The sequence below is a fragment of the Sminthopsis crassicaudata genome, chromosome 3 (genome assembly GCF_048593235.1).
Source record: "Sminthopsis crassicaudata isolate SCR6 chromosome 3, ASM4859323v1, whole genome shotgun sequence".
Classification (NCBI taxonomy): Eukaryota; Metazoa; Chordata; class Mammalia; order Dasyuromorphia; family Dasyuridae; genus Sminthopsis; species Sminthopsis crassicaudata.
Genome location: NC_133619.1, coordinates 5,282,307 through 5,301,685, shown reverse-complemented (window position 1 = coordinate 5,301,685; position 19,379 = coordinate 5,282,307). Strand labels below are relative to the sequence as shown.

The 19,379-nt window shown below is 42.8% G+C and overlaps 1 protein-coding gene and 1 long non-coding RNA gene across 3 annotated transcripts in view; both read left to right on the top strand.

Annotated features, from left to right (window-relative positions):
- IL1RAP (interleukin 1 receptor accessory protein) overlaps positions 1–11,337 on the top strand; it is a 140,674-nt gene extending 129,337 nt beyond the window's left edge. Inside the window, exon 11 of one of the 2 annotated variants that reach the window (XM_074297870.1) lies at positions 10,127–11,337. In XM_074297870.1, coding sequence (XP_074153971.1) covers positions 10,127–10,848 — 722 coding nt within the window. In that variant the 3' untranslated portion in view covers positions 10,849–11,337. Of the gene's footprint in view, positions 1–2,800; positions 5,677–10,126 lie in introns of those variants that run through there. The other variant, XM_074297869.1, reaches the window with a different exon arrangement.
- A 1,135-nt stretch (positions 11,338–12,472) lies between these two features.
- Positions 12,473–19,379, top strand: part of LOC141564782 (uncharacterized) — a 38,268-nt gene continuing 31,361 nt past the window's right edge. Inside the window, exon 1 of the long non-coding RNA XR_012488715.1 lies at positions 12,473–12,672. This is a non-coding gene — a long non-coding RNA (uncharacterized LOC141564782). The remainder of the gene's footprint in view (positions 12,673–19,379) is intronic.

The following is a 19,379-nucleotide window of genomic DNA, read 5'->3' as shown; positions in this document are numbered from 1 at the left end:
CTGTCCCTCCATGGCTCTTTCCAAAAGCTTTTTTTTTCCTTCTGACCTGGTTCTTGCCACTTTTACTTTCCTCTGGACCCTTTCCAGCTTCCTTTCATCTCTAAGTAGCTCTTGGCCATGCTATGAAGGGTGAATGGTCCATTTGGCCCTGGCCACTGTTCAAGGCTAACATTTCAGGAATCTCACTGTTACTGCTTTACTTTGAGGATGCTTCTGGGGCTTGTAAGAACACAGGGAACTGTCCATTAGACTTTCTCAGGCAGAGGTAAGAGTCTTTAGTTCCCTATTTTGGGAATAGGGTTACCGAGCTCTCGAGAAGCAGCCCCCAGGAGATGGATTGTTTACAAGAGTTTGGTGACAGAAAATTATCAGAAGCTTGGAAAGAGGAATCATCCCCTTCAACATTTCCTTCCCCTGCTCCTTCTCCTCTATTGTCTTTGTATTTTTCCCAGATCAAAAGGAAATATATGCTTGTCACTGAACCAGACATAAAATAGTCACTGCAGAAACTCTTGCCTCTGCATTAATGATATAAGTTTAGGGAGGGAAAATATAGGGGTTAATTTACACCATTAATCCCAGACCTCAGAACAAAAGCGGAGGTTCTTTTCTCGTGCCAAAAATCACTCACTTGGAAGACGAATGTGCTTTTCTTGTCTTCAGAAGATGCTGTCCTAGAATGAAGCCATTGTGCTAAATCAAAAGAACAGGAAGAACCAGTTGGGACTTAGGGGCTTTAGGAGAAAAAAAATGAAAGGGTCAAGCTGGGCTTCTGCCCAGTGTTACCAAAATTAACATTAATAATAACTGTCCTTTGTTTAGTACTTCAAAGTCAAGTCCTTACAGAAAGTACTTTATATGAAGGTGAAGTCTTAAAAGACCTCTAGTCCAAATCCCTAGTTTTGTAAACAAATTTTATAAAAGCTTTTTCATTTACTCATTCCTTCATCTAGTCTATCCCCTTCCTCTTATAGTCAACAGATATTTAGTAAGTGCTTTCTTCGTATCAGATACAGACACAGTCTGTAAGCATGAGAGGGTGAAATTCTGGATATTAACAGGTGCAAAAACCTGTCCCTGCCCTTGAGGAGCAGATACCAAAGGAGGGGAGAGCATGTAAACACTAGTATTTATAAGAGATCTCAGCCATGTTTGGTGAGCTTGGAGTCACTGGTAATGGGGCAACATATTCCAAGTATGGAAGGCAAAGCCATTGATTTGCCAGAGAATCACAAGGATCCTCTGACGTGACAGATACAAGGTCAAATCTATGGGTCATTGGGGATTGTTCCAATGGTCTACTTCTAGAATCGTGAAATCACAGACTTGGAGGGGAAAAGTTGCTCAAGATCACCTCATCCAACCATGTCGTAGAGGAGGAAAGGCCAGATGAGTGGCTTACCCAGAATGATGTCGGTAGAAAGTGGGAAAGCTGGTTCCAAGTCCAGCGCTCCGTCTGCTGGGTTCTCCTTGCCTCTTTTCTTCTTCAGAGAGTGTCGATGAAGGTGTCCTTCTTAGCCCCCATGATCCAAGCCTAGATCTTTTTCTAGTCCATGTGAGAACCTGGATTAGGACATGCTCCTAATTGATTTAGGACAATCTTCTTGCCTTTCTCTGGTGCCCAGAATAAGGTACTTTTTCATTATTTAAAATTGTATTTTTTATTTTCAGTTCCAAATTTTCTTTTTTCTATTTGTCCCTCTTCTATATACTGAGAAGACCTCCATTACACATATGAAGTCATGCAAAACATATTTCCACATTAGTCGTGTTTTGATTAAAAAAGAGAGAGAGAGGAAAATATGTGGAAATCTGCACTTTTGATGCATCAATTCTCTAACTGGAAATGAAGATCAGTTTTCATCATGGATTCTTTGGAGCTGCGATGGGTCATTGTATAGGATCAAAGTTACTGATTTCTTGGAAGGGATTATCCTTCCGATATTTCTGTTACTGTAAAGATTGTTCCCATGGTTCTCGTCACTTCATCTGGCATCGTCTTCTCTGACGGTCTCTTTGAAACCATCCTGCTCATCATTTCTAACAGCACAGCAGTATCCCATTACCTTCCTGTACCATAATTTGTTTAGTCATTTTCTAACTAATGGGTATCCCCTCCTTTTCCAGCACAAAAAGAACATATGTGTGCTCATACATGCATATGTACACACGTGTGCATTTTATACACACAGGTGTATATGTATTCTTCCCAAGAACACATGTTTGCACATATATGCACATGTACATGTATGTTTATACAATACACATGTGTGTATAGTCTTCTTCCCAAGAACACATGTTTGCACATATATTCACATGTACATATGTGTATTTATACAATACACATGTGTGTATAGTCTTCTTCCCAAGAACACATGTTTGTACATATATGCACATGTACATATGTGTGTATTTATACATTATACATGTGTGTGGTCTTCTTACCAAGAACACATGTGCACATATACATGCATATGTACACGTGTGTGTACTTTATGCACACACATGTGTACATCCTCTTCTTCAGAACTGGGACTGAAGACAAGAGTCCCACACGACACGCCCATTGCAGCCCAGCATCTCCTTGGGGGAAATCCTTGTTCTACTTCTCAGTACTTCACCCTGGGGTGGGTTCCACTCTTGCTCTTCAGGAGCGGAGCCCAGTGTCAGGGTCTCATCACAGCCTCGAGGGCCGGTCCCTGTCCCTAACTTCGGACACTCCCTCCTTTCCTAGGGTTGTTCCCAGTGAGTGTGACCTAGTTTCCACCCACACTAACCAGCGCGGTCTTTTCTTTCTCAGTTGTCACAGATGAGACTCTGAGCTTCATTCAGAAAAGCAGACGCCTGCTGGTTGTCCTGAGTCCCAACTACATCCTCCAGGGCACCCAGAGCCTCCTGGAGCTCAAAGCTGGCCTAGAAAGCATGGCCTCTCGGGGCAACATCCACGTCATTTTAGTGCAGTACAAAGCGGTCAAGGAGAGCAAGGTGAAGGAGCTGAAGCGGGCCCAGACGGCACTCACCGTCATTAAGTGGAAAGGAGACCAGTCCAGGTATCCCCAGGGCAGGTTCTGGAAGCAGCTGCAGATGGCCATGCCTGTGAAGAAGAGGCCGGCTCGCTCCAGCAGCCAGGAGCACGGCCTTTCCTATTCTTCCTTAAAGAACGTCTGAGCACAGAGGGCTGGGACAGTGGGATGGAGACCAGGCCTTCTGGGCGTTAGGTCAGACGGGGTTCCTTTTGTGGTGAGACTTCAAGGAGGGCGGCCCTCCTTCCCCCTCCAGCAAATAGAAGAGAAGGAACCGGGCTTCTTTAGGATGATTGGAGCAGTTGCTTTAACCTCTGGAGAGAGTGCCCGGCTTAGGATGTTTGCAAATGGCGGACACGTGTCACCCACAGGCACTGTCCAGGAAAGGTCCTTCCTGGGGGGGGGGGGGGGGGAACTTTCTGGCCTGGTTGAAAAAGCAACCAAACTAACAAAAACTCACTTGTTTGGATTCCATCTTTGCCCCCTCCCCCAATAGCAAACTCTTCCCAGCTCTCCAGGGACCCTTCTTTGAAACGAACAGTCCAAGAGATGGAGACATGGGGATGAGTTTGGTTACTTGTTTCCCCATTTTTCACTACTCATTCTTTGAGAACAGACTCCCAGGGCTTTAAAAGAGCACCATAAATCAGGCTTTTGGCTTCTGGCTTCTGCTACTGTATCCACCCCAAACCTCACTAACGTAGCATCCTTAACAAGTCTTACCTCAGAAGCCAGGGCAGCTGGGAACATCCCCCCTTCTGACCCTTCACGGGGCTGGCACACGAGTCTCTGGCTCCCTGGCAGCCACAGGTGAGGGCTCTTCTTTCAGAAAAACCGAAATCATCGTTCCCGTGACTCTTATGTCTAATGGTGCTTTCTGGTTTACAAAAGCCTTCCTTATCTTTTCTCCTTGGAGCCTCATAGCAGTGGTTAGCTGCCATTGCAGACACTATCATACCCATTTTGCAGATGGGGGAGACAGAGGTTAAGGCTAAGTGGGGTAAAATCAGGACTAGAAGTCAAGAGTCTAATCTGACGACCCCCTTCACTTACTGACTTCCTTGGGATGCACTAATAATTTTATTTTTATTATTTTTTTGTTATTAAATTTAAGGCCAGTGACTTCTGGGGACATACCACTGATCCTTTTTGTAGGATCTCCTAGATCCTACTAGAAATCTACTATGGATTCTGGGAATCCAGGATAAGAGGTTTTTAGATAAGAATACTTCTGTCTAGGAAAAAAACACACACAAAAGGCCATCTTTTCAAGGGCTTGTCTAGTTCCTCAAGAAAAGCTCCCGATTCTATACATTTTGTCCACTTAGAGGGAAGAGCCCTACTTTCCCTTGGCCAGTGCCTTCTAGCTCATCACCTCTGGGCATATCTCCACATGGGCCTCCATCATGGGAATAATAACTTTAATATGCATATACATATGTATATGAAGCTACTACACAATGTGTATGTGTATAAGGTCTTTGCTCCCATGTGGTGAGTATTTAGTACCACAAATAGGGTGATCTCTGGCAAAATAACATATCTGGCTAAGAAGCTTGGCCAAAGCCACCCGCTAGGAGGGAGCGGATCTGGGCTTCTGGTCCACGTGCTCTGTGGCCAAATTCCCTCTGCCTGCTGTCGGTGACACTCTCCAGAAGTGGCAGGGGAAGGAGCCTTCTGGCTAATTTTGGCAGAACCTGTAACTTACATTTCTATATTCCTCTTTCTCCTTGTTGATGCTTTGATGAGCGCTGCCCACCCCATCATTTAAGCCTACATCACAGTTGTGAATCCCTGGTCTCCATTGTGGAGGTAACAATGTCGACATCATTTTTGTGTCCATGTCTTGTGCCATAGAGAGGGCTCCTCCAACCGTTAGAAAGATCACATCAGCCAACCAGCCCTAGATGCAGACTAGTGCTGAATCTGTACTTGGCCCCGGTGAAAGAAATAGAAACATTCCCTGTATTCTAAGCCCAACTTCCCATCAGTCATTGGGACAGGAGTCTACGGTACATCCTTTTCTTGATCTATTGACTCTGATGAGCCCGCTAGACTTCTGTGTATAAATTAACGCCGCTCAGTTGTCCGTGAAGCAGCCTGCCCCTATATTCTAGATATCCTGACCTCCTTGGTATTATATCTCCATTAGCTGTTGTCCTGGAATTGAGTTAGTCCAAATGCAACCTCTTAAATATCGCTGCTGGTTGTGCTGCTGCTTATAAAGGAACATTGAGAGTTTGGCCTCTAATTTCTTCCCCAAAGAGGAACAGGCAGAGAGTGGGTTTGTGTGGACTTTGGTGGGGACAGGAATGGGAAGAGGGCACTTATGAACAGGAAAAGGGCTAGTTTTGCAATGACAAGGGCTTTTTGAATCCAAATGGACCCAGAGCCCTAGAAAAGATAAGTTATGATAACCGGTACTTTAGAAATGAAGCGTATTCCCTTTTGTAACTTAGCAGAAGTTGACAGAAAGCTAAATCTAATCAGAAAGATAGATTAGTCATTTGTCGCAGTTTTACTTGTTCATTGAATATTTTCTTTCTGTATGTTTTCATATTTTGAGATTTTTAAAATCTCTGTATTTTTGTATTTTTGTTTGTTTTATAAATTTGTTTATTTTTAAAATAAACCATTTATTTTCCATTTTGAATTTTAGTTTGTGCATATTTCTTTTCTTTTTTTAATGTTTTCTTTGGGGTTTCAGGTACCAGATTACAATCAACCGTTCATGAAAAAAAAGTCAAACAAAATCCCAAAAAGCATTTCACTTAAGGAAGACATTTGTACTTGGGGAGGATATGAGACCAAGGTAGGGGTTGGTCCTGCTTGAGAACAGATGTTAGCAAGTACAAAAAAGCATGGTTACCGATAGCAAAGCCCAAAGGCGAGGGCAACTTATAGATTCTTGGTCATTTCATGGACTTTTCAAAATGCCACTGTAAGATGTGTCAAATGTGACCGATTTCATATATAGCTTTCTCTCCCTCCTATAAAATTAGCCAATTAGAGAAGTAAGGAGACAGCTAGATCAAGGAATCCATCTCTTCCATACATTCAAGACGTGACTCTCAGAGGCAAGTTGTCGATGGTCACGGTGGCAGGACAGAATCTCTGGGCTTTTGATACTAACGTGAATGCTCTCTCTAGGACATTATTCATTACATACCTTTTAGAATTATCTTCCCACCCAGGACATGATCTGGCACTAGAACAGATCTTGGAAGAAAGCTATTCCAAGTCACTTATTTTCCAGATCAAAGAACAGATACTAAATCAAGACTGTCGTTTACACAGTCAATCAGGAAGCAAGTAGCCCAGATATTTGGGAATTTAAACCCAGGTCTTAAGAGAACTCGAAAAAAAATAATGGTCACTCATAAGTTGATGGGGTGCCTTCCTCCTTTGATGCAGACCCTTTATCTCCAACTATTACGTTCCTTTTTGGACATCTCTCCAAATCCTCTCCTCCACTGATGAATGTTCAGTATTCTTTGGTTTCCACTGATGAATGCTCAGTATTCTTTGGTTTCCCAGCACTCAATCTCTATGTTTGATGCTTTTTGTCCAACCCTGGAGCCCCAAAGTATTCCCAGGGATGATACAAAAGATAAAAATGATTCAGAGGTATTTTCATCTCCACCAGAAGCACATGTCCAAATAAGAAGATTTAAAGAGAAGAGCTGTCATTCTGTAACAAATCCCCACGATAAAATAGGATTTTTAAACTCTCCAGCTAAATTGTACCTTCTTCCCAGGTAAACATCCTGCCAGAGAATCCCCCCTTCTACCCCATCAGCATTCTGTTCACTCAACATTAAAATGTTAGACAGAGATTTAGGCTTGCTTTCTTTTATACAGCTTGCTTGGATGGCAACCGAGAGGATAGAACTAGAGTCATCTCCATGGTAACCTCCAGCTAGCCTAAGGATGCTAGAAAGGGACAGAACAGACAAGGAATCTACTTCCAAGCCAGATTAGGAGCTTGCAAACAGAATTCCAAAGTCTTGCTTTTCTGCTCCCCCTCTCCCAAGCACACATATGCACACACAAACCCAGGGACTTATCTTTTAAAACAGAGTATTAGCCGGATGTAATTACCCATCTCATTCAAAAGCTTTGGCTCCAGCTAACTTTCCAATTTTCTTTGAAAGTCAGAGATTCATCACTGGTGAGATTTTTGAAAGGGTCTGAGGAGCACTGCAGGCAATAGTTAAAGGGGAAATTCAAAAATTTAATTAAATTAAATTAAACATTAATTTTAAATTAAAATAGCATCTTGGAACAAATGCTTAGAGACTACTCAGAAGACAGCAACTCCTTTGGATATCTGCATCCAGGTATGTCTGTTTAGAAAATCCAGATTAGATTTCATACAAGATAAAATGTACGGAAAGTATTTTTTCTATCATGGAAACCATCACCAGACACTTTCACCAAGTGTGCTTTTAGTCAATAATGTATGTGCCTATTATGTGGAGAAACTATGCAAAGTGCGGAGAATATAAAGAAATACAATAGAGAGTCCCTGGTCTCAAGGAACTCATGGTGTGGTGGGAACATGGGAATAACAGGGGACAAAGAAGGCAGATAAAGTAGAAATCATCACCAGAGGAAGGGATGTCAGGAAGGCAAGCTAGGAGCACTCCAGGTATGGGGGAAACCAGAGAAAATGGCTCAGAATTCAGAGATGGAGGATCCTGGGAGAACAGCAAGGAGACTGGTGGCACAGAGAGCACAGGATCATGGGAAGGAGAACAAGCTGCAAAGACTAGGAAGGTTAACAGAGGAGTGCGGAGAATATAAAGAAATACAATAGAGAGTCCCTGGTCTCAAGGAACTCATGGTGTGGTGGGAACATGGGAATAACAGGGGACAAAGAAGGCAGATAAAGTAGAAATCATCACCAGAGGAAGGGATGTCAGGAAGGCAAGCTAGGAGCACTCCAGGTATGGGGGAAACCAGAGAAAATGGCTCAGAATTCAGAGATGGAGGATCCTGGGAGAACAGCAAGGAGACTGGTGGCACAGAGAGCACAGGATCATGGGAAGGAGAACAAGCTGCAAAGACTAGGAAGGTTAACAGAGGAGAACAGCAGGATGTATGGTTAGAAGAGGCTTTGAAAGCCAATCAGAGACTTGCATTTTTGCCCTCGAGGAGATCAGGGGTGGCTGGAGGTGACTGAGTAGGCAGATGCCATGAGCAGACCTGAGCTCTTTCAGCAAGATTACTTTGTGTGGACCAGATGGGAAACTGATTTCTGGCTGGTAAACCAGTCAGTAGGTTAGGGCAACGGTCCAGTGTGAGGAGATGAGGATCTGCACCAAGATGGTGGCAATGGAGGAGGAAAGAAGAGTTGGGGATGTTACCGAGAGGAAATGGGTAGCTTTGGCAGAACATTGGAAAGGGGTGAAGGGTGAGCGGGAGGAGTATGTGAGCCTCTGTTGCTAGTCCATCTAAAACAGAGGAAATGAGGGAAGTCAGCCAGAAATGTGGATTTTAGAAGCAAGAGGAATTTGAGACTGCTCTGTAGGATGTTTAAAAAAATGCTTAGTGAGCTATTATTCTTCCCCTTCCCCCCCCCCAATACACACCCCCTTTATGGTTAAAGCTGGCCAACAGGTCTTTTGCTGAGCTTGCATCTCTTTAGCTGTCATTAAAGATTCATGATCATTCCATTAATTGGAGAGAATTAATTTGATGAGCCTCCTAGCTCTATTAGATCCCCGTCAGCTTCCTTGTGGTCCAGTTATCTGCAACTTGTCGGCTTTCATTTGTGGGAATATGAAGGATGGGACTCAGTCATTCCTTTCACTGATAACTCTCAGATGGTGTCTTTGAGTTCAAAGGTACATTTGGCAGCAGAGCTTTTTAGGGTTCCATGTTTTCCTTTAAAATCTTAGTAGGGGAGGCCGGTGGATCGTCAGTGCACCAGCAGGGCCCACTCCAGAGTAGGGAGTTGTATTTGACGTGGGCCTTCCCACTCACAAGATGCTTTAGGAGCATTAGCTCAGTGCAGGACTGAGGAGGACTCAGTGGAGGAGCAGCAGCCCCGGTAACCATCAGAGGAGGCTGCCTCCTCATGGCAGGTGAGGCCCCTGAAGCCCAGGGAGAATAAGTGATGGCCGCTGGCCGCCCCGCTCCCAAGAGTCAGAGGCGAGATTTAGTCCCGAGCCTGCTCTCTGACTGCAGACCCAGCACCCATCTGCCGCAGGATAGGACTTCTCCTGAAATGCTGTCTAGTATTCTCTCTCCTCCAGAGGAAGGCAGCTTTCCTTGCCCAGATTCAACAGAGAAAATGTCTGAATTGGGGCCCGGTCCGTAGAGTTTTGACTTCTGTTCCCCAAGCCTTAATTACTGCTGAAAAGATAGTTTTAGAGAGACACGAGTCCCCTCCTTTGCGAGCATGGTGTATTGGGCCTTGTCTTTCTCTGTCTATGTGAATTAATACGTATCTATTGTTATATAGACAGAGATATATAAAGATAGAACTACATATAGACATATATGTATGTGTGTACGTACATACGTATAGATATGTATGTATATGTAAAAACAAATGCACATATTCCCTCACACCTACTTGCATCTATATTTTCCTGTAAGAGCAGTAGATATAGAATATAAGGTGAGATATATATGTGTGTGTATATTTATAGAAATATATACATATATACTATATTATTATATTTATATATCATATTGTGTTTATATTATATATAATCTTATATTATATTTATATTATATATAATATTATGTTTACATTATAGTATAATAAATAAATATATATATACACAAACATAAAAACACACACACACACATACTGTTGCTTGTCACATTACCTCCATCTCACTTCTCCCCCAGCACTCTCCAGTATCTCTCTCTTGTAACACAGAATAATAAAAAAGGAAGAAGAAAAAAATAGGGAAAATGAGCAGCCATGTGACGGTATATCCCAAACTCCATAGCTCAGTCCTCTTCCTCCGGAAAGAAGAGCCGCGTGTTCTCGACCCTCCTCCCCAGCAGAATTCTGGCCTTGTGACGGTTGTTCCTCTCTTGCTAGCTTGCTCTCTCTGTCTCTCTTTTCTGCCTTTCCCATCTAGACACCGTGGAGGCGGTTTTTGACTTCATCCAGAGAAGCCGGAGGATGATCGTGGTCCTCAGCCCCGATTACCTGACGGAGAAGAGCATCAGCCTGCTGGAGTTTAAGTTGGGCGTGCTCTGCCAGAATTCCATTGCCACCCAGCTGGTGGTGGTGGAGTACCGGCCCCTGGAGCACCCGCACCCCAGCATCCTCCAGCTGAAGGACTCGGTCTCCTTCGTGAGCTGGGAGGGTGAGAGGTCCAAAAGGCCCGGCTCCAGGTTCTGGAAGGCCTTGCGTTTGGCTCTGCCCCTGAGGAGCCTGAGTGCCGGCTCAGGCTGGAATGAGAGCTGCTCCTCCCAGTCAGATATCAGCCTTGACCACATCCAGAGGAGGAGGGGCCGTTTGAAAGTGCCCCCCGAACTCCTGGGTTCAAGGAGGGCCACAGGGGCGGCTCCAGCTCCGCCAGGGGCCTCGGGCAAGCATCAAGGCAAACCGTCCGGGGCCTGTCGCTGCTGCGTCACCTATTGCAAAGGGGAGAAGCCCCTGAGGAACAAGAACCGAGCGGAAGCTCCCAGCCGGCCCCAGTGGGAGACCCACCTTTGCAAACCTGTGCCCCAGCAGGTGGGGACACACTGGGTCCCAAACGGGAACAGACTGAGCACCCCCGCCCCCCAGATCTCGGCCCTGGCCCTTCACCATTTCACAGACCTCTCCAACAACAACGACTTCTACGTCCTCTGATGCCCAAGTGCCCCGGGGGCCGCTCGCCCTGTTTTCCCCATCTCTCAATCCATGGGAAAAGCCAGCCAGGGACCAGTCAATGGTGTCCTTTTTATCCATATGATTTCTCACTCATTCCTGACAGACAAAAGGCCCGGATCCATTCCCAACAGAACTTCCCAGCTGCCACAAGAGCTTGTTTGGAGTCTGGCCCTTTAAAGTGTGCCCTGCGACTCCAACCTAAAGCCTGAGAAAAGACTTCCAGTGGTTTTGGGGAGCACTTTGTGACATGAGGGGTCCGGTGCACTGCGGCCGGGAAGCATTCAGGGTGGGTCTGCCTGGGAAGTGCACCTATGGGAGACACCGTGCCTCCTGGGAGAAGCAAATTCATCCCATATTGATGTTAAAACAGGGGGAGGGGGAGCCCCACATCCACCTGCTCCTCTCTCCCTCCAAGCCCCAGAAGCTCAACTTACACTGAGCTCTTTCTTCCTTTGCATACTCATGTTCCCCAGACTACCCGATGATTGTGTTAATAAAGTTATATTTTTATGGCCTTTCACTTGTCCTAAACTTCCGACCTCACTCCTTCCTTCCCATTTGCAGCTGCTTAAAATTCAGACCAGAGTTCATTCCCGTCTCTTTGGAGACTGGGGAGATTTGAGTAAGTCCTGACCCAGTTCAGGACCCAGGAGAGTGGAACAATCTGATTTAAGCGTTGGTACGTTGTACATTGAGAAGTTTAGGAACCAAACACCCCTGGACAAACCAGAAAATGAAAAAAGAAAAAGGTGGGGATTGAGCTAAAAATTCCTCAGTGTCAGACCCCGGACATCAGGGGGGGCAGATCTAGTCCAATCAGGAAGAAACTACGAGCCCAGCCTAGGCCAAACGGCTATGGTGTAAGGGCCGCACATATTCCAAAGTGCCTTTTCCCATAAACCATTTGGTTTGGAATGGCTGGATTCTTAGGCAGGGCACAGCGTGTCTCTTGGTTCAGAGATTCGCACCCGGGAAATGGATGCCAGGTTTTTCTGGAGATTTGCTCATGAGGAATTATGGATGTAAGGTACTTGAGGTTGCACTTGGCTGGGAGGGATGATTTCTGGTTGATGCAATGTTGAAAAATATGTTTTGGAAAATTACCAAAAATGAGTTTTGTCATATCTATCTATCCGCTTATATATATGGATACACACACACACACACACACACACACACACACACACACACACACACCCTCACCTATAGGGTGACAGACCTATAGGAGTCAGGTGTGAGTTCTCCACCTGTGCATGACTCACAGGGACTGGAACAGCTCCCTGTAAAGCTGGGATTGCTGATCATTTGAATGCATGACTGGGAGGCTCACCCACAAAGGTAATTTATTTGCAGAAGTCATAGACATAAGAATACAACAAGTTCAAGCATCTATTAAGCACCTACTATATGTGTTAGAGGGTAAGCTTGTGAAAAACTAAAAAATAAATAAATAAAAATAAAACTAAAAGCTTCTCCCCTTAGTTAGCATGTACACATTTAAGAAAATACAGAATTATTGAAAGGAGGAAAATGAAATCAGCAGGAAGAACTGGATAGAAGAAAGCTACTCCATGCCCCAGACAAAAGGGAGGAGTAAGGTCATTCTAGCCATAAGGGCACAGAGCTAGAAATGTAATGTTACATGCTCACATCACAGGAAAAGGATTGTGGGTGAGAAGTTGGCTTTTGTAGGACTCTCGTGTCTTTGCGTGGGATGGTCAACACGGCTCCAAACTCTGAAGAGCAGATGGCAAGAAGAAAGATAATTCCCACCTCACTCTCGATTGCTCCGAATCCCGTTGGGTAAGTAGAGATCTGAAACTGGTTATTCCAGGTCTGGACAGAGTGGTTTTCCTTGATGAAAATGTAGTCATTTTTATGATTGAGCAAGCATGCAAATATTAGAAGTTACACAACTTACTGTCTTACTAATGAAAACAGCTGCAAACGAGAGAGAGAGAGACCCACAAAAACAGAGGCATTCTGAAAAGAGAGAGACACAAAGAAAGAGAGAGAGATACAAATGTACACACAGAGACAAAGAGAGAAAGGGGGAAATAGGAACTAAGTTACTGTTGGCTTATGGGATATGAAGGGAAGTCCCAGAACCCTTTCCAAGGAACTGAATGAAAAAGCTTCAGAAGGCCAGGATAGTCTCTGAGAAATTGCTCTCTAAACAAGATTGTTTGGAAATACAAAGGCATCCCAAGGATCTGGCTGACCTGTCAGGGCCCAAAGTTTCAACTGATTACCCGAATTTGCCTCTTTCCCTCCCTATGTTCAGATGCTTATCATCCGAACTGAGCTTGATACCTAACTCCTGTACTAGTGACTTAGAGAGTAAGCACCCAATAAATTCTCCTTGATTGACCCATGGACTAGATAGACCTGTGACGACAACAGACATTCAAGTAGGCAAGTGCAGCTCTTTCTGCCTCTCTCTTTTTAATTACAAATTGTCCTTTTTCAAATAAGTGTCTTCTATTTGTAAAGCACTTTGAAGGTCCTAATTATATTGTTGCATTTCATTTTCCTAACTACCATGTGAAGCTGACATCCCAGGGATCAGTTTCCCTATTGTACAGTTTCAAAAGTCAAGTTTGAAGCTTAAAGGGTCCTAGACTCTTAGCTACCCAGTGTCATGGGTGGCTTCTTTGCTTTGTCCCTGCTAGCTCTAAATCTAGAAGACTCCCGACTCCCGACTCCCGACTGCCTCCCGACTCTGTCTTGACTCTATCCCCTTCCTTCCCCTTTTCAAGACTCGCCAGCTGTGGTGCTCTCAGTTAAAAGACTGAATCCAGGATCACAAATGAGGAAGATTGGGTGGCTTAGGACAGCAAAATGGTGGTATGTGAAGGGCAGCAGAGCTGAGGCAAGCAGAAGTCTAGGGTCACAGCGTCGAGAACTTTTCATGCCATCAGTGGATTTTTCATTTCAGCTTAGAGGTGAAGATGGGTGTGTGGAAAGGTAAAGTGACATGGCCATGGCCACACAGCAGGTAGGATTCGAACACTGTTCTCTCCTCGTCCCTTGTTCTGTGCTCTTTTCATTGCATAACTGTGACTCAAAGGAAAGAGAGACTGAAATAGAGAGAGAGAGACAATATGAGAGAAAGAGAGGAAGATGGGAAAGACATGTATATACATAAAAAGAGAGAGACAGAGAGAAACAGACACAGAAACAGAGAGATAGAGACAGAGACAAAGAGACACAAAGACAGAGAGAGACAGACAGAGACACAGGCACAGACACAGAGAGGCAGAGGCAGGAGAAACAGAGACACAGAAACACAAAGAGAGACACAGAGACAGAGAGGGAGAGAGGCAGAAGCAGAGAGAAAGAAAGAAATGCGAACTAAGTGGCTGTTGGCTTATGGGAGTACGGAGGGAAATCCCAGGGTCCTCCCCAAGGAAATGGCTGGAAAACTTCAGAAGGCTTTCTTCGGCTGCAGTGAGGGAAGGCTACATTTGAAGAGGGAAGTCCATTAGCAGACACAGCAGGATGGAGTTCACTCCAAGCTTCGAGGCCAGTCTGATTAAAATAATGTAGACAGGAAATGGAGGAATGAGAACAAAAACTGCTGAGAAGGCCATCATGGAAGACAGTATTTGAATAGGAAAAAAAGGACAGAAGTTGGGATGGAAGTTGCTGCTGGATCCAGTAGAGCCTTGAATGATGGGATGAAGAGTTTACAATCTCATCAATTAGCTACAACTGTGGGTAAATTAGTTAGGTTGGAGCAGAGTAGGGCCAGAAAAGAAAAGATCATTCCTAGGCCCTTAGGTGTTGAGAAGGGCTGGAGCAGGAAGGGTCAGGGAGATTGTGATGATAAGAGTCTGGACAAGAAGGCACAAGGATGGGCGCTCATTATGGAATTGGAACGGGACAAGGAAAAAGAAAGAAATGTTGTCCATGCAGCAGTGGCAAACCTTGGTAACTGAGTGTGAATGGTGAGAGGGGTCAAGGGAAAAGCCAAATGTGTCTCCAAGCTCCCAACTTTCAACGACTTAGAGGGCTGAGAAGAAATAGAGGTTCCAGAGGGCAGACATTTTGCAGAGTGAAGGCCTGTCCAGTGTTGGCCATAATTAGTTTTGAGAGGGTGACAGGACAAAGGAAAGAAGACAGAGGACCAGAGGAACCCGAATTCTGGCCAGCAGTTTGGAGTCAATCTGGAGAGCGCCTGCAGGATGGGACCAGGGGGGCCAAGAATTGGGATGAGGTCTCCAAAGAGAAGGAAACATAAAGAGGTACAAAGCCCATGGAGAACCACCAAGACAAAGGGCAAAGAGTTCTGAGAGGGAACAAGGGAGGAACCCAAGGGGAAAAGTTCTCAGAAGCCAGCAAAGGACAGTGACAGAGAATATTGAGAGTCAGCTGGGTCCAGTCCTGTGGGAGAATCCCCAGAGGCCATTGGTAAAGTGATTGGCACAGGAATGGAGATCAATTCACTCTGTGAGTGATCCAGAATAGAGGGAGGAATGGAGGAGGGGAAAGAGAGACAAGTATGACCTTCATAAAACTTTCTTGCTTCCTTTGAAGTCCTGATTTTTCAAAGTTCTTTTAATGTGTTTTTCTAAATTACATGGCAGAGGGGCAGCCAGGTATCACAGTGGATAGAGCACTGGCCCTGGACTTAAGAGGACCTGACTTAAAATCTGGCTTCAGACACTCGTGACCCTAGGCAAGTCATTTAACCCCAATTATTTTGCCAAAAGAAAGCAAAAAACAACAATAACAAAGAAGAGAAGAGAACTAAATAGAAAGAAACAACCATTTATTAAAGCCACTATGCTCTAGGCACTGAGCTAAGTAGTTTAAATAACTCTCTCATTTGATCTTGACAAAAGACATAGGAAGTAGGTGCTATTATTATTTCCATTTTACAATGGATTATCTGTAGAAGTAAAGTGACTTATCCAGGCTAACACAGCTAGTAAGTGTGTAAGGCTGGATTTGAACTTGGGTCTTCCTGATTCCAGACCATCTATTCTATTTTCTGATCTTCCCAGAGGCATCTGAGCAGAGCACAGAATTGCCAATATATTGACTTTCCAGACTTGGGTTTGAACCCTGTCTCTGTCATTACCTGTCAGCTTAGTCAAGACTTTTAATTTCCTTGGGCCTCAGTATCTTTAACTGTAAAATGGAAGGAGGGTTAGATGTCATCTGAAATCTTTTCCAGTGCTCCAGTGATCTTCTCCTGAGTTCTATCTTTTCTCTACTTGCCTCCATCAACAACTTGTATGTATTGTTGGCTTCCAATCAAAACTGGCCTTTCCCTTGCTTTTAGCAAGGGGTCTGTCCCTTGCTTTTGAGGCTTCAGGAAGCAGCAGAGAGGTGTGGTTAGCTCTGGACCTGCTTTAAGGAGCACAAGGCAGCTTAATCTCTATGACAACTCAGATTTGGGCATTAAAAGCATCACGGGTCTTTAACATAAAACATTACCCACTACCAACCTAGATGTCAACTTACATATCTACAATTTCTACAAGAAAAAAATACAGCCAGATGACAAATTATATAAAGCACTAGATCTGGGGTCAGAAAGAACAGAGTTGAAATTTTGCTTCAAACACATATTAGTTGTATGACCCTAGACAGGTTAATTAAAATTTGTCTCAGTTTCCTCATCTATAAAATGGACACAATAACAACTCCCACATCCCTGAGTCATTGTGAGGATAAATTGAGATCATATTTGCATATTGTTATATAATTATATTATTTACATGTTTGGTGATTTTTGATTTCATAATCCCATTTGGGGTTTTCTTGGCAAAGAGTTTGAAGTGGTTCATTTCCTTCTCCAGCTCTTTTTACAGATGAGGAAATGTAGACAAATAAGGTTAAGTGATGCATCCAGGAGCATACAATTAAGAGGATCTGAACTCATGAAGATGAGTCTTCCTGATTGCTAGCTCAGCACTATCCACTGTGCCTCCTAGCCACCATTTGTAATGCAAAATGAGATAAAAGTAAAACTTTTGCAATCTTTAGAGTCCTATATAAATGCTATTTTTATTTTTTTACATAGGATACTCAATGGGAATAGGGAGGCTTTCACTTGTATTATCCAAATTATCCTTTTTATTTCCTATGCTTATTGTCTTTTAAAAAATTTCTATGCTGTCTAGTTTTTTTTTTTTAATTAGGGAAGGGTATTTTTTTAATGCTTTGTCTGCATCTATTGAGATAATTATAATATATACATATTTTTTTATTGAGATGATCAATTATGCTACTGGTCTTCCTGATATTGCAATGCCCCTGCATTGCTGTCATAATTCCCATTTGTCAGAGTGTACTATCCTGGCTATAAGTTGCTGCAATTTTTTTGCTAATATTTTGCATCAATATTCATTAAGGAAATTGGTCCATACTTTTCTTTCTCTTTTGCCCTTCCTGGGTTAGGTAACAGTACCATAGCTATGTCATAAAAGGAATTTGGTAGAACTTTTTCTTCATTTGTTTTTCCAAATCATTTATATAGTATTGGAATGAGTTGCTCTTGAAATTGTTGGTAAAATTCACTTATAAAGCCATCTGGCCCTAGAGATTTTTTTTAACTTGGGAGTTCATTGATGGCTTAACATCCCATATTTAAATGAAAGATGTAGAGAACCCACCAAACTCATTGCTTGTCAATTCTTAAAACACACATTTGATTAAGAGAAAATGATTGTCCCTTAAAACTTTCCTCTAACATAATATCTTCCCTTATATGCAGCAAAATTATCCAATATTATTTTTAATTTAACAAAAGAGATAACTTTGTTTGAATATAGGTCATATCTAGAGAGGTTTAAACAGAAACAGATTTATTCATCAAAGGTAATTACCAGCTCCGGAGTCAAAATACCCAGGTTCAGGTCCTATTCCTGTGAAAATTTGGACAAATCACTCAATATCTCAGGGCCTCCATTTCTTCATGAACTGAATAAAAAATCAAAACAAAAAGAAAAAATTATGAGAAAGAAAAAAAGTGAAAATACTATGCTTCAATCCACATTCAATGTCTATAGTTCTCTCTTTGGGTGCAGATTTTCCATCTCAAGTCTCTTGAAATTGTCTCGGTCACCATATTGCTGAGAGCAGTTAGTCTTGATGATATCACACAATCTTGCTATTTCTGTCTACAATATTCTTCTTTTTCTGCTCGATTCACTCAGCATCAGGTCATGTAAAGTCTTTTCAGGCTTTTCTGAAATCTGCCTGCTCATCATTTCTTATAGAACAATGGCACTCCATTACATTCAAATATTATAACTTATCGAGCCATTCTCCAATTGATGAGCATCAATTCAACTTCCAATCCTTGACACCTGAGAAAAGGCTGCTAAAACATTTTTGCTCATGTGGGCCATTTTCCTTCTTTTATGATCTTTTTGGGGTAAAGACCTGGTAGAGAGACACTGCTGGATCAAAGGTTATGCACGGTTCACAACTCCACCAAGAATGCATTAGATTCTTTGACTGATTTTTTTTTCAACTCTGTTTTTGATCTTATGAAAGATCCAGTAGATATCCAAGAGGGATTCCCTGTGTATTGCAAAGTTCTACAGATGTCATTGGGCACAGATTCCATGGTTCTGGTCCCATGAAGCCCTAAATCATCACAAACCTCAGAAAGTATTCACAACAAATCAAAAGATTTGAATGTAATCATCTACGTATGAAAGATTAAGTGGATGACAAATGTCTTTTGACTAAGAGGTATGGTTAGATAGACATAGATAGAGATATAGTTAGATAGATATTCATGTCATATGTATATGTTTTATATATATATATAATTACATATATACAAGTATGTATATATATGTGTGTATACATATACACACATATATACATACTATATACATATATATATAAACATATCTACATACATACACAAAACGCATACACATGCACATATACCAATGCTTTCTGTGTGTGGACAATCAGATGTCCTTGAATTAAATAAGAGAAAAATTCAGGCCCCTTTAATAACTTGAAATTCTCCTTAAAGTTCCATCTTTTTCATACTGATATTTCAACATCCTACAAGTCTTACATAAATGTTAACCACAGACCAATACAATTTTCAGAGATAAAAACAAAAAAAAATCATTCAAGACGATATAGAGCTACATTGTGGGTATAAGTAGTTTTTGACACATAAATAAACATGTACAAAGATAAATCATTTCATCAGAAAAAGATATTATGAAAAATGAAAACAGACTGACTAGGTGGTAATGACAGTTACTGATGGATGGTCTGTGTGCTTCATTTATATGTTGTTTATATTGAAACAAAACAAGAAATACTCTGCCAAATTTATGTCATGTTATGGGAGCCACCCACTAGTGGCTGCTGGGGATTTAATTCTGACCAGCAGAATGGATCCCTTCATGTGAGAGGGTGATCATGATACAAGGAGACTGAGAGACCATTGCATCTCCTTTTCCTTGTTGCCTCCAATTTATTTCATTCCCAATCTACAAGCAACACCTGTCCATAAAGGCTGA